The sequence below is a fragment of the Danio aesculapii genome, chromosome 7, assembly GCF_903798145.1.
Source record: "Danio aesculapii chromosome 7, fDanAes4.1, whole genome shotgun sequence".
Taxonomy (NCBI): domain Eukaryota; kingdom Metazoa; phylum Chordata; class Actinopteri; order Cypriniformes; family Danionidae; genus Danio; species Danio aesculapii.
Window position 1 is genome coordinate 21,249,685 of NC_079441.1, and position 15,865 is coordinate 21,265,549.

The 15,865-nt window shown below is 36.1% G+C and overlaps 1 protein-coding gene across 1 annotated transcript in view; it reads right to left on the bottom strand.

The window, feature by feature from the left end:
• The window catches only part of tnfsf10l (TNF superfamily member 10, like), a 44,216-nt gene extending 29,704 nt beyond the window's left edge, over positions 1-14,512 (bottom strand). Inside the window, exons 1-2 of the mRNA XM_056461263.1 lie at positions 14,145-14,512; positions 1,221-1,370 (exon numbers count right to left, since the gene is read on the bottom strand). Of these exons, the coding sequence (XP_056317238.1) occupies positions 1,221-1,370; positions 14,145-14,342 (348 nt within the window). The 5' untranslated portion in view covers positions 14,343-14,512. The remainder of the gene's footprint in view (positions 1-1,220; positions 1,371-14,144) is intronic.
• Between the last annotated feature and the right edge of the window lie 1,353 nt (positions 14,513-15,865).

The window sequence follows — 15,865 nt, forward strand, 5'->3', positions numbered from 1 at the left end:
TTTATTTATTTTTTTTTATGTGGCTTTTATCAGTCAATTGCCTTTTGGAATTATTTCCTCCAATTATCAGATAATATAGCATGCTGTGCACTTAATTGTGCTCACAAACCATTCAAGTGGCTTAATGTATTACAACAGTGTTTTGACCCAACACTTTATTGGTACAACCAAGCACATGTGGTCAGAACACAAACAAATCGCAGATAAAAAAAAAGTCCTTAAAGTCGGTCTATGCAAAATGCATAGCAGGCATCTGTAGCTCTGCTCAAGCTCCGCCTCTTTGCCCTTTTTTGGTTACCCCTGGTCGGTACAAACAAAATGGCGATGATTGGCCACGTCCACGAGTAGCTTAATTTGCGCTCTTCAGAAACCTATGGATGTTGTCACGGATACTATGTGCATATTTTTTAAAGCCTATGGTTTTACTCAAACACATAGGTATAAGTAATAAATCCAGAGATTATAAATTATTAAAAATAAATGTGTCCATCAGTGGAATGAGTAATATTTATAAAAACTGAAATTAAATTAAAAAAGTATAACAAAACATAATAAATTAGAAAATTAATTTTCAATGTTGAAAGTAATTTACAATATAACATTTTACTGTTTTATTAGTGCAACATTGGTCAGCATAAGCACAAACATAAAACAAAGAGATTTTAAGCCATTATGTATTTCTTATAAAAAAGTGTTTGGCTTGCAGAGAATCGAGCAGTAATCACACCTTCAGAACAAGACTTGTTTTAAAACCAAGCCTGATGCTTCCAAGCATGTCGGTTTTATTAACGCCACAACCACTTGAAGGCTGTGAAGGGAAAAAGCTGGAATCTGAAGGGATAACCAGCCACGCCAGGGGAAAACCAAGCCATTTCCTTCAAATCTGAGCTCTGACTTCTAGACTGGTTCATGATCGGGACAAGAGGGTGAGTCACCCTGCACAATGCTGCATATACAAGCACAAATGCCTGAAAAACACTCCCATGACTCAACCATCCACTTTTTTCCCTGAGGAGATTGCAATCACTTGCCAGGACACATTTATGGTAACAGCAAGTTTCTTCATGCTGTGAGGAACCTTCACTAGTAACTGTTGTCTTCAAGAATTGATGATGTGTGTTTTTAAAAGATATTATTAAGAGACAGCTTGCCTCGACAGATATCCCAACAAAAAGAAGGCAGAATTTTGTGTGACAAACCAAAACATGTACTGTACTCACCTTTGAAATATATGCCTTGATACCCTCGGCGAGCTTCATGCAAGGCTCTCCGAACAGTTGGGCCAGGTCTTCGGGAATGTCCTGATCTTTACCCAGAACGTTGAGCAAGCCCAGGCACCGCAGCTCTTCTGTAACCCCCTGACTCTTAACCTGCCAATGGAATAGAAGTTAGAACCCAAATCACATGCTCGATGCCTAAATTAAATGTGGTTTCAATGCAACATATCATCTCAAGGAACAATGAGAACTGCACTTTGATTTAGGAGGTGAACTGCAGACTCAATGAGGAAACGGTCCGAAACACATCAAAATGAGGGCACGTGTCCCTCTTGACCCTTGCCGGGAAAGTAGATGAGGACATCAGCAATGAGGCTTGCTATGGAAAGCCAATGGGGTACAAGTTCAGCTTGAGCCAGCTGGAGAGGTATGTCCGACATAATGAGGTACTTTTGAATGACCTTGCTCTAAACCCCTTGCACTGATTTTTTTTTTTCTGTCTCTTTCTCTCCACGCTCAGAAACCCTGCAGCCTCTCCAAGAAATATATATGTCGCCAGTTAAGGATCTCTGTGTGCAATTTCGAAGTCTTGAGTCACGGTCCGCCAAAGCTCTTAATGACTCTCCAGTTGCCTGCGGAGCGTGGCAGCAGAAGGTGTGTTTCGTTAACTCTCGCCGCCTTACGGTTTTCAAAGCGAGTTGGGCAGGTAATGAGGGTCCCCCATGTTGAGCAGAGCTTGCACTCACAGGAAGAGCTTAAGACTGATCTGAGATCAGCAGTGTTAGTCCTGGAAGCACTTACAGACTCTTATATTTGTTGAACTACAACCCGTTTTTGGATTTATGTATGTAAACGTTCAGTTTGGTAACACTTTATGATGCAGATTAATTTGTAATTATTTCCTGTATTAGGTTTAATGAACTAACAATATCTCGATATTGTCAAGATTTTTCTGATATTCGATATATATCTCGATATGTTTGCATTTGCTTTTAAACAACAGAAAACATGATTTTCTTGTGCCCCTTTAAATTTTTTTTTGAACAGCTACTGTTGCTAAAACGGTACCAAAAAGGTTGGGACAAGACGCACAGCTGAACGTTATTGGTTCACAGAGAATTGTAACCAAACCTTCTCATCTTCTTGTGGCAAACAGCCACATGACAAGAAGAAAAACATGATCTGTTGTTTGTCCTTTATTGTTCTTTACGAGGCCGTTTAAAAGCACGTGTACATCACGAGTGGTTTTGCTTTATTTGCGCAAGCTCATCCGCTCATCCAATTTTTTTCCAATATATTGAATCATATTCTATTTAGGCTTATATAAATTATAAGGATACATGGTATATTGGTGGCCATATCGTTATCAGCCAATAAATGCTATTTTTAATGTTATCGTTATCGGTCTGATATCAAAATTAGGCTGATAGCTTTAAGCAGATAGATTATGTTATTGTACAGAATTACCTGCCTCTCATTTTGTTATTTAACCTATTATTTATATGCAACAGTCAAGTAGCATGTTAATTTGCTATGCAAAGAAAAGGAAGTAATCTATTTTGGCATGCTGTGAAATCGTGAATATAGGTCTATATAATCACCTTGCAATTTTTAAATTATTGCTCTTTTTTTTGCATTGAGTAGGCTATTCTAAGATCATTTCAAACTTTTATGAAGATTTTAAAATAAAATCAGCTGTTGACTGTATAAAAATATGACATTTTGAAATATTTATATTTATGGGCTAATATATTGGCTATCGGCCTCCAAATAAACATTTTGAAATATTTATATTTATGGGCTAATATATCGGTTATCGGCCTCCAAATCTAAAGAGTTATCGGTTATCTATATTGGCCCAAAAATCCATTTCGGTGTATCCCTATAATAAATTATTTATAATGTGTCCTCCAACCTATACTGCATTAAGGTTCTCGGTATCTACTAAAACGTTGTCAGTTATCTCATAAAGCAAAATGCTTAAACATGAAATTGAGTTGTAGGAGATGCGCACTTATGAAATGAAATGAGAAATGAACAGACGAGATATGTGGTGGATATTCCCCATTTGTTCATTTTCATAACCACCACGAACAGCAGAAACTGGGACCTAATGTATTTTCAGTGTAAAAAGAGTATTTTAAGAGTGTTTTGTGACTACCCCGATATTACAGTATGTGTGTTTCTTTTGGGGACTTAATTCATCATCTCCTCCTCTGACTTTTCTGTACTGTTTGTTGTCTCATTTCTGCATTCTATTGGGAAAGTATACGCTTAAATTTTAAATATTCAATATGCGTGATATTTCCAAATTTTACATTGTTGACAAAATTATTCCGATATTATCGCTAATGTTCGATGTATCGCCCAGCCCTAACGCGAGTTACTTTTTAGTTTAATAATTACAGTGTAAAAATTAAATTGTTGCACTAAAGTAGTCACAATGAATCACGCAGTCAATGAGAGAATTAGCTCATTATTTTGAACGCAAAATAAAACAAAAATTGTTTTACTAAAACACATAGCTACAATCATTAATAATGAGTAAACCGGTTCTAAAACATTGTGAGCTTGTCCACTTTCATCAATTTCAGAGATAGTTGTAAACGCATTCACTCAGATTGCTTTCATAAGGTCAAATTCATTTGAGTATGCAGTCACAAAAGGCAGTATTTAAATTAGTATTTAATATTATGTTTTTAACATTATGTATTAAACATTTACAGATTCAGAAGGTTCATCACCAAAATAATAGTATGTGACTTGAACAGATAGCATGCTCTTTGTTGCGAAAATAACTTGTGATGGTTTTAAGAGATTTTGTAAAGCTGTTTTGGAACAATAATTATTGTGAAAAGTGCTATTCAAATAAACCTGGAAGGCATCAAACCGTTGTTTGATGCTCTACATTTTGTGCCATCAGTTACTGTCATGTCATAATAACAATGGGCCTATCATACACCTGGCGCAATAAGGTGCCAGACGTGTTTGGCAGGATTTGTTGCTATTTTCAGACCAGGGCAACATTACTTTTCATGTTTTGTGCCACGTTGTTTAAATAGCAAATCCATTTGCACCACTTTGTGGACTCATGGATGTGCTGGTCTTTAAAGGAGGTGTGTTAAGGCGAGAAACTGAAATAGACCGTGCCATTGACCAAGTAAAAGCTAATCTAAAGTTTAAAGCAGAGTGCGTTAGTTATGTGCCTATGCAGGTTCAAACGCTTAAAACACACAGGATGTACAGCAATACACAAATATCTGTACATATGAAAAAATTAAAGGATTGAAATATTACAGAAATTATTATTCTTATTAAAAATTATTGTGCTTTAGACTTTGCATCTAGATCTTTAAAACCGAGCCCAATATGTGAAGCAATTAAAAATTATTTACCCATCACATTTCCACACATTTGTTCACATGATCACATGGATTTCACACAAAAATATTTCAAAACCATGCGTTTCACTTGTGCTTCACATATTTCAGGTCATTTAAACATAAAGCACAAGCGATGCTCATGAAGTTTGTTTCTCACCACTGTCCCCACTGGCTTGCTTGGTTTGAGACTTGTGGAGCTGCGCATCGATGGATTCGCTTTTCAGAGTGAAAATTAAACCACACTGAACTGAACTAAACTGAACTTCAACTCTGAAAACTGGACTGACACAGTTTCAAGTACTAGAACTTCTATGTTAAGCTGCTTTGACACAATCTACATTGTAAAAGTGCTATAGAAATAAAGATGAATTGATTTGAATTTCCTGTAAAAGCTTCTAAAAAACAACAACAACAACAAAAAAAAAACAATCTGAAACAGGTAAATAAATAAATCCTGTTAAAATACTGTTGATTTAAGGTTCATGACACCTCAAGCTTTGATTAATTCAAAGCAATTAAGTCTTCCTGTAAAGTGTTTTAAGTGCTGCAATTTACTGCCACCATCTCTGATAATGGATATATTTACCACCCAAGCTACATTTAGCAGGAAAACAGAAACACCCTCTGACAGCTCACAGATAGATCTCTATTATCTGATGTGTCATACATCTCGTGCTTGCGTGTACATGTTCAAAATCTTCCTGACTGTAAACAACATCTTGCTCAGTAAGTGCCTATTTCCTGCAATTCCTCGATTAGAAATGGGTCAGTTGCACATGACCTGGAATCTGAAGTATACTGTCCAGGGTGTGGAGAAGTGTGAGCCAGCAACTGATCATTTGTCATTGTGAGTTACACTGAATAAATGAAACGACTCCGGGTCAATGCCGCTACGCCCTAATACATGTAAACTACAACAGCATTGCTATTTGTAATGGTTCACAGATGGGTCGACTCACAAAAAAAAGTAGAAATAATGTAGCTCCAATCATGGTAAAAGAAGCGAAATCGACATAGATTGAGTCACTGGTGGCACTCCGGAGGGTTTCTGATCCCAGCGAGGGTAGCAGGAAGTGGGGAACAATGCTTCAGTGTTAGCCCTGATTTCTCTAGCTGGGGAAAAGAAGCCACCACTGAACTTTCTGCTTCACTCCACATCCATTGCTTTTTTGGGAAAGGATTAAATAAGAGAAACCAGGCGTGTAACTTAAATCCATGCCAGGGGCTCTCTGTCTCTGCATCTCACTATAACGTCTCACCCTTCCTCTCTTTTTTTGGCTGTCCCTGATCCATGTGTATGTTTTTTCTAGGTCCCCCCCCACCACCACTGTGGTCTCAAAGAAAGGAAAGCAGCCTGAAAGTTGGTGGTGATCTAAATGATCTGCGAGAGCTCTGCATCTCCGGACGAGTTCCCAGAGGGCAACAGGTTTGTCTAAGCAGGTCTTCAAAGCAAATTCCTGCTAAATATTCAATTTGCGCATTTGGCAAAGGGCGAACTCTTGAGGAGATTGCTCTCTCGCTTCTTTTCCTTCTCTGGGAGACCACACAGAAGTCAAAACCTGTCTTGGCAATAAGCAAGCAATGTCATGGCCTTGTCTTTTTAAGCAATATATCAAGTCATGCTATGAAGGGAAACCCCTATTTTGAGCAAACTCTGAGTTTTTATTTAGACTCAGACAATGAAAAGTATGCAAACAAGTTCAGTGGGTGCTTTCCCTCCAATGACAAGTTTCTCTAAAAGTAGCACATGACTGAAAGTGAACCTTGATCTAGGCGTGTGACACAAACAATACAATATGGGACATGTAGTTAATGTATTTACAAACATGGGCTAATAATGACCAATGCGTGTACATCTTTTGTTAAACATAGTTCAACATTTACTAATGCATTATTTAAATCCAACACTGTGATTGTTGACATTAGATGATGCACTGTGTGTTGACCTGTATTATCATTACTGAAATTGAACAAACATGAATATATACGTTAATACATTGTATCGTTGGCATGGGCTGGTATAAGATTCTGACGGTGTGATAACCTTGAGTAAAAATATCACAGTTTCACGGTATTGTGATTACTCCTCTAAAATATATTCTTTTTAAATGTCTGGGTAAACAACAAACTTTTTTCCTCTTTGAAAACAATATATTTTATTTTTTGAAAGATTTATAATAATTTGGAGCAGTAAACATGTCAGGCTAAATAATTCAAATGAATCATTGACTAATGATGTCTTCATTAGTTCAAAACACAGATTTCTTCACATTTTAAAACGGCATCTTTGGATATTTTTTCTGCTGAATATACTGTTGTCCTAAAAAAAATGTAAATAAAAAATCATAAACATGCCTTAGGAACGGTATTACAGAGAATTTTGGTGGTTTTAAAACCTTGACTTTTTCAAACTGCGGTATACCTTGAAAACGATTATCGTCCCATGCCTTTTGTATTGTATGCATTGTTCATTATTTGTTCATGTTAGTAAATACAATGGTAACACTTTACAACAAGTTTGTATTAGTTAATGCTAGTTAATGCATTTACCAACATGAACAAACAATGAACAATACATTTACTACAGTATTTAATCATGTTTTTTAACCTTAGTTTATGGAAATAAAGTCGTTCATGTTAACTCAGTGCATTAACTAATCTTAACCAGCATGAATTTGGATGTTAACAATGCATTAGTAGATGTTGAACTATGATTAATAAATGTTGTACATGTATTATTCATTATTAGGTCATTTAATTAAATACATTAACTAACATTAACTAAAGAAACCTTATTGTAAAGTACTTTAAGTGACCAATACAACTAAGGCTTTAAAGCCTAATATATCTAAGATGGCGACGATAGCCGCCTCAGTGTTGTGCTCTTGCAGTTGATGATAGTAATTGTGAAACAAACAAACTTGCTATACACTTTTTATACACATATTTAATAACATACTTTACATGTTAATTTGCATATAACAGCTGCACATGTAACACTGTATATAGTAATACACCTATATATATATACACTTGTCAATTTGTATATTTGCATTCACTACTTGCTTCTTTTTTTTAAATATATTTATTATCTGTTTTTTGTCCTGTCTCTATAATTCTGTTGCACTGTAGAAGCTCTGTAATGAAAACAAATTCCTCGTATGTGTGAACATATGGCAATAAAGCTTTTTCTGATTCAGATTTTTTAGCATCAAATCGCGATGTGCGAATCTGCAATAGTCACATCACAGGATCTGCAATGTTGAGTTGGGATTATAATAACAAGGAATCACGTTCCAGAACGTGATTTGGGGAGTCATCGCAAAGTTTAACCCTAATAGAGTGAAAGATTAAACCAAGAAATTCATAAGTTTACAGATTTAACAAAGAGTTATTGTATTGAATCATTTGTACAATGAAGACTAGAGAGGTATTTTACATTTGATTACTATTGAACTTCTCCTCCAGGTTCTCTGGTTTCCCCCACAGTCGAAAGACATGCACTATAGGTGAATTGGATAAACTAAATTGGCTATAGTGTATGAGTGTGTGTGTGTGAATGTGAGAGTGTATGGGTGTTTCCCAGTATTGGGTTGCGGTTGGAAGGGCATCCGTTGCATAAAGCATATGCTGGAATAGTTGGTGGTTCATTCCGCTGTGGCAACCCCTGATAAATAAGGAACTAAGCTGAAGGACAATGAATGAATGAATGAATAAATATTAAATTTCTGTTCTTCAATGCTGTTAGACTCCACACAGAAAGGCATAAAACACAAAACAATTAATTTATTTTATTAATCTATGCTTGCATATTGTTTTTTATACAGATATAAGTAAAATTATGTAAAATGATGAATTCTTTCCGAGTAGAGTTATTTAGGTCATCGTTTAAGAACTGTATTGTAACTGTATTGGATATTGTAGAAAAACTAAAGATGACAATGTCAGTTTTTTTCCAATATCATGCAGCCCTAAAACTAGCATTAGCTATGTTTCCATCCAAAAATGCGAATTAACTTTAAGTGCTAAACCGGAATATCACATAAAAGACGTGTGAATTAAGCAGCGTTTCCATCCAACGAGTCAAATAGAATCGTCACTTCCTGACTGACTGGTTCCAAATATCAACAGTAAAAATGGAATTTGCTGAGGTAGGAGAAGCTGTGTGAGTCTTTTCTTCATTTAATAAATGACTTGCGCCTCAGAAGACAATGCTGACACACAATGAATACGTGGAGGCGTTTGAAGCCATAAGACGCAGACGTTCTTCACAATACTGGAGGTAATTCATAATATAATAACACTAATACCGAAACAGTTCAGGCATTTTAGAATGACCAAAACAACATTTCAGATGCTTTACAATGTGCTCAGCCTGCTGGATTGTCCATTCACACACATTTTTATCATGACATGATCTCTTATAACAAAATCACATGACTTTATTTAATGCGCATACAGGAATTTGTTCAGTAAATGTGTTTCCATCGTAGTTTATGTGCATCTTTTCTAATAGAATAAAAAGTTTATCCTACTCAGTTATGCACATGATTTTATGTGCATCTTGGCATTTCCATCAACTGATTTTTTTTGTACGCATCTCCGAAATGCGCATAAAAATAGGAGGATGGAAACGTAGCTACAGTATTAACTATGTGTTCCGTATTGTGTACTGAAGGGAATAACGGCGCTATAAAAAAATGGTTACTAACGGTGATAATATTTTCAATAACGAGTAATCAAATTAATTACTGGTTACAACGCCGTTACCATTACTGACAATAAAAAATGTGCGTAACTATAACTGAGAACACTGAAGTGGTTTTCATGCGAGTTGCGGCACTCTCAGCCATAGGACCTCACTTTCTCTGGGGTGTGTTTGTGTGTTCGGGGCTGGAGCGGGACACATAACCAACCAGTGATGATGATTGGTGTGTCTGTGAACGTGGTGTAACTGAGAACGTGATGATTGACTAAGAGTACATTTCCATCGTTTGCCAATCAGAGGCAGAGTAGTGTGAGTGTTAAAACACAAGCACACGCACAATCAGTCGCACACACACCAACTACCAGTAGTCAGAACGATGGCAGATCCAACAAGTTCAAAGGTAGGTTTTACAAACTGAAAATATAACTGATACAGTCCCCACGTTGAGGTGAAAGGCAAGAATGGTTATGTATGTGGCAACTTATGCTCAAGAAAAAACAGTCTCTCTGCTTCGCTGACAAGTAATTCTAATCTAATTTGACAAAGTAGGAGTAACTCAGTAGTTACTTTCCTTGGTAATTAGATATTTTTATAATTATGCATAACTTAGTTACTCACTCTGTTACTATTTGTGAGAACTAGTAACTATAACTAATTACTCTTTTAAAGAAACATGCCTAGTACAGATACAGTGCATACTCGGCATGCCATCAGTCCTCTAGTACGCACCTGTACATACAAACATTCGACTTTACAATGACCAGTCCCATTGTGTTCAGCAAAAATCCCCCAGTTGCCATGGGTAACAACTGTTTTTTCTCCTTATAATCACCTTTGTCTTGGCTCCCTCATTGGTTCATAAATCTCTGGTAAATGGCCAATGAAGACAGGCCTTATTAAGAGTCCATTGTGATGCGTTTTTAAAGCCCTCTGGGTGTTCTATGAAGTCTCGGGCCATCACCGTCCCGTTCTGCTCTGTCTGACTGAATGTTACACTTTCAGAATACTAACTACGTGCCTGTCAGTGCACCCCAGCTTCTTTCCCCAATCCAACTGGGGCCCCAACAGCCATCCTGCTAGAATATATAAGCACCCCTTGAGAAGTGCTTTTTTTCTTCGTCTTCTCTGCACATAATTAATACAAACATTAAACATGACATGGACAGATTGGAGTAATTATGAACTTATTTTAACTCGAGTTACTTCACCAAATAGCCTTTTTTGGAGGTAATCGCATTAGAAAAGTACTTTATCAAGTTAAACTTGATCGTCATCAAGTACATTCGGTTCGCAGAGTTTTCATTACAGCGCTAATGGCGCTAAATGAGGGGAGTAGCAGTGTTTGTTAGCACTCCTCTTGGTGTAAACCAGGGCTTTGTTTGTCCCTAGACTCTAGATAATAGGGTAAAATGGAGGTGTTTACTCATCTTTTAGGACAACACTGTTTGAGCATCCCATCTGGCCGGTGCACCAAGAGTGAGCACAGGATATTTATGTTAGTCTTGAAGAATGTTCATTAGGCAACAGCTCGATATAGAGGGAGAGAATGTGAGTGTATATGTATCTATTTTCAATGCATTCACATTCAATATCTCTCAATTAAATATATTTATTTGATAGCCGTTGCTCTGGAAATCTGACAGCCTTTAATCCTTCAGCAAACACCATGGTGATGTTTAATCCTTGAAAATATTTTCCTAAGGCTTTTGTTCTTGTACAACAGAAACCTCATCACAACCTGGGTCTCAAAAAAAACCCAAAAAGCCTGGAGATGTTTCAAACCATTCTCAGATTTATTATTAAAGCCGGCGTCTTGTGTGTTACACACAATTTACACAGAGAAATGAATTACTGTACTGGTGGCTCGGCCTAGTTTGATTTATTTAGGAAAGACAAAAACTAAAAAGCTCCACTGTGATCCCTAATCAAATTCAGCGCAGGCCGACAAATTATACAAACGTCTTAAATGGCTCAAAGTCACTGTCGTTTATCAAAGGCTTTGTCCTCATGTCAGTTATTTTTTGTGTGTGTGTTTAAGCTTTAATTTAGGGTCTGTGTAACGTTGGAAGCTCTCCATGCCTTCTTTGGGCCTGGCAAATGTAACGTAACTTGAATCCGCAAAGAATTATCAGAGAAAAGCAACCACAATTAGCTGTAATTATATGTTCGGAATGACAAAGAGCATGGAATTAAAGTCAGAACCAAAAAGGAAAGACGGAGGAAAGTTCAATATGAATAAAGATCGAATTTGAAGGAGAGGGGGAAAACAAGAGGGTGAAAGAGTGAGACGTTGTGGATCTTGGCAGTGGAAAATGTCACAGGAGGTTTACCATGGGGAGCCCGAGAGGAGATAAACATTAGCTCGCAGGGTATTGCTTTACAATGAATTTCTGTTATTGTTGATGAGGACACTGTCTAGAACTACACGTATAGCATGTCGGATTGAGAGAATGGGGCTGATTTAAAGGGATAGTTCACCCAGAAATGAACATTTACTCACTATTTAGCCAACTCATCCTTGAGTGGTGCCAAACATTTATGAGTTTCTTTCTTCCATTGAAGATTAATGAAGATATTCAGCTGAAAACCTGTAACTTTTGTTTTTCAAAGTAGGAAAAGTCAATGGTTGCAGGTTTTTAGCTTTCTTCAAAATATCTTCTTTGTGTTTAACAGAAGAAAGAAACTCATATATGTTTAAAACAAGTAACGGGTAAGTAGATGATCATGGAGTTTAAATTTGGGGGGGAACTGTCCCTTTAAATCAGCTGTCCCAAAAGTAAACAGCACCACCTTCCAGCACAATCCGACAACTAATCCAAAAGCATTTTGTCAATCGCAGTTACTTATAAATAGGTCAGCCGGAACTCTGAATGGTGATGGCTTGTGTGGGAGCTTCTGCCGCCGTCCTCTCTTTTTGTGTTTACAGTCTCGCAGTGTGACCGTGAATTAACCTCACTTTCTTTTTCCCTTCCGAGGTAGAGCGTTTATTTGAAACAATCTGTCTTATCTCACAAGGCCGTATCGTTTTACAGGCTTTGCTGATCGAAGGGCAGGTTTATAATTAGATTATTACAGCCCTATTAGTAAACGCAGAGCTTTTTTTTCTCATATTAGACCTTAAAATGATGCGGTTCAGAGTTTAATATTCAACAGTGCCTACAGAATCCTAACTTAATCTTCCTTCTTAAAGAGATAGTTCACCCAAAATTAAACTCTGTGTTATCATTTACTTATCTTTCACTTGTCATGAAGCTGTTGTTGAACTCAAAAGAAGATAATCTGAAAAATGTTAGAAACCTGTAACCATTGACTTCCATAGTATTTGTTTTTTATACTATGGAAGTCAATGGTTACAGGTTTCTAACATTTTTCAGAATATCTTATTTTGAGTTAAACAGAAAAAGCTAACTCGGTAAGGATCCACTTAGTTTTTGGTTGAACTGATGTGATTAGCCTTCAAATATATAGATGAAAGTTTGACCGTCCATTATTCAGTCGTTTAAAAAAAGGTATTAATCTGCATGATATAACGAATACTTGTTACTGTTCACATAGCATTTATTTGAAGATCTCAACATTATGATTTTGATTCATAGAATACTGGTGTTGTTGTATTCTATGTAATTTTATTACAAACACCTGTTGTTAACTTTCTGTTACCCTGAGATGAGGCAGTAAACAGGACCTTTCGTGTTTCAAACAATTCAATGTTGCAAAACAAGTACATTACTTCCTTGTCTGATTGTTTTGATTGGGCAATCGTGTTTTTGTTGGGTTCATGAGTGGTTTTGGATTCTGTTTTAATCTGACAGTCTACACACATTAATAATAATTTTACAATAGGTATTATTATTGTTGCTATTATGATTATTTGTATTATTATTATTATTATTGCAATAGCAATTGATGATGATGATAATAATAATAATAATAGTAATAATAATACATTACTTTAAATCGCAAAACCACTACAAAATTATATAATAACAATAATAATAATAATAATAATAATAATAATAATAATAATAATAAGGCAACACTTTAGTTTAGGTCACAATCCATGTTTATTGCGAGCCTATTATTAAGATATTAATTGTTCGTTAGCAGTTATAAAGTACGACCTTATTCTGCATCCCTAATCCTACCCAAAACCTAAACCCAATGTCTGCCTTATATTAATAAGCAGCTAATTGGTAGTTTATTAAGCTAGTAGTGTTGGTTAATGATTTGTTAATGCCATGAATTGTGACCTGAACTACTGTTACCAATAATAATAATAATAATAATAATAATAATAATAATACTTTTAAAAGTTATTATTACTATTTTTATTATTATTATTATTATTTATTTATTTATTTATTTATTTTTATTATTGCTAGATGCACATTTCAAACGTGATTTAGTTATTCCAAACAGTCTGATGTGAATCATTGTGCTTATTACTTGCAAATGAAAAACATTTAAAGCATCAATCCTCACAGAAAGACAATCAAGCAATCAAATTAAGTGACAAAAAAAAGATCAATTTTCCAGTTTCTGTGCATACTTCGCTTCCCTTTACAGTGTTTAATTCATCCTGGTGCAATCAATCTAACGTTATTCAAATTAACTGATTTGTCACCAGTCTGCCACTTAGCAAAAGTTCTCCTCATTTGCAAGAATGACTGTATGCCACAGCATAGTGAGCTGCCTACACTGACATTTAAGGGGAATATTAGCGAGTAAACATTGCTGTCTAATCCGCGTATACGCGCCTGTGGTGCCCAAAAATACTCGCTCACAAACTTTTAAAGTTTACCCAAAGAAATAATAAGAGTGCAAACTTTGGCTTACCTGCGATAAAGACATGTTTAAGTAGACAAAGAGCCCCGTGGTGGACGCGATCTGCAGGACGACCACCACAATCACGACCATCGCGATCCATAACTTTGACGGCGAGTCTCGCCCGCGGCTGTTCGCCGGGACCATCATGTATGTGGTGGACTCGCTGCTGACCGACCTGTAGTAATCCTGGTTGTTCTGAGTGGCCATGGCATTCCTAAGACGTGAGTAGATACGCGGTTAGTGACAAACAAATTGAAATCAGCGACGGGACGCTGAATAAACTCCTTCTTGTTGGCTCAGCGCGCGGCCGTGGGAGGGTAGAGTCTGTCCCACAAACACATGCAGCCACTAGTGCTGGAAGACTGAAGTGTGTGTGTGTGTGTGTAGACGATGAGGGGTTGTCTTAAGAGTTTCTCAAGGTAAGGCTACACGAGCTACAAAGTCTTTTTGACTTCCTTAATCCTTTTCCTCAAGCAAGATATCCCACTGATATCTTGTTATAATAAATCTTGATGATATAGATGCTGTATTGCAATATTATTTAAAAACATCATTAATAAATGATTATTTCATGGTTTTAAACGTTATTGTCATATAACGAATAGCTTAATCTGTCAGCTGAGCACACAATTAGTCAGAAAAGCCAAGATTTGAGATTTGGTCCTTTTTAAATGAGTTAACCTCTTTGACTCCTCCTTGTCTGCTTGTTGACTACAGTATAATTCAAGGGCCTTGTGGCTTTTCTGCCTGTTCATGATTTATATAATTTTATAATCTATAAAATGACAGTCATAAAAAGTTATAAAATTATTTATTTATTTTTAATTATTTCTTTGATTTTCAAAGAATTCTCCAGGCCTATATTTATCAGATCTTTACAAAATTTTACTTATGTATAAATATAATATAGAAATAAAAGTTAGGTTTTTATAAGGGGAAAAAGTTGAGAGGGTGAATTAAAATAAAGATCTTTTTTTGTTAAGTCCCCCTAGTGGATTCAGGCCCTCTGGTCGCAAAGCACAGGTTTAAACCAGTTAGTCTGTTACATTCTCAGGAAATGTACATTAAAAAAACTGGTTGCCAGAAATACTTGTGGCATTATTTGGAATCGCCCCAGAAGACACATGTTTCTCTGCGGCAAAGTGTAAGATTCTTGCTTTCTCTTCTTTATTAGTGCGCAAAGCATTTCTGCTGAAATGGAAAGATCCCCTTCCACCCACCGTTATTCAATGGACCAGAGAGATGATGTCTTGTCGTTACCTTGAAAAGATTAGATAATGTTTAAAAAGATCGGGTAAACAATTCTATAAGATATGGCACCCCTTTATTGATTATGTTGACCATATTAAGTGTTTGTATTTTTGTTGATGTTGTTGTTATTATCATTATTAACATTGCTATATTTCGCCAAATACTTGTTGTAGTATTAGACTGAAGTAATTGACAGCTATGTTTTGTTCTATGGTAAGGGTTATAGGGTCTGTGAATGGATATATTTGAAAATTTATAAGAAATATTCAACAAAAGACAACTTACTTGCAGAAAAAGTGATCTACTTAAATAATTAGACATGGTTGGATGACAAGGAAAAAGGAAACGTCACAAGGAAAAATGCTGTTGACCACCATGGTGTTTCTATCTGGAACACGAACATCTAATAAGCCAAGGATGCTAATTTAAATAGGTTTACTATGTGAATAAAACCTTTGGGGATCTACACAACTAGTTGT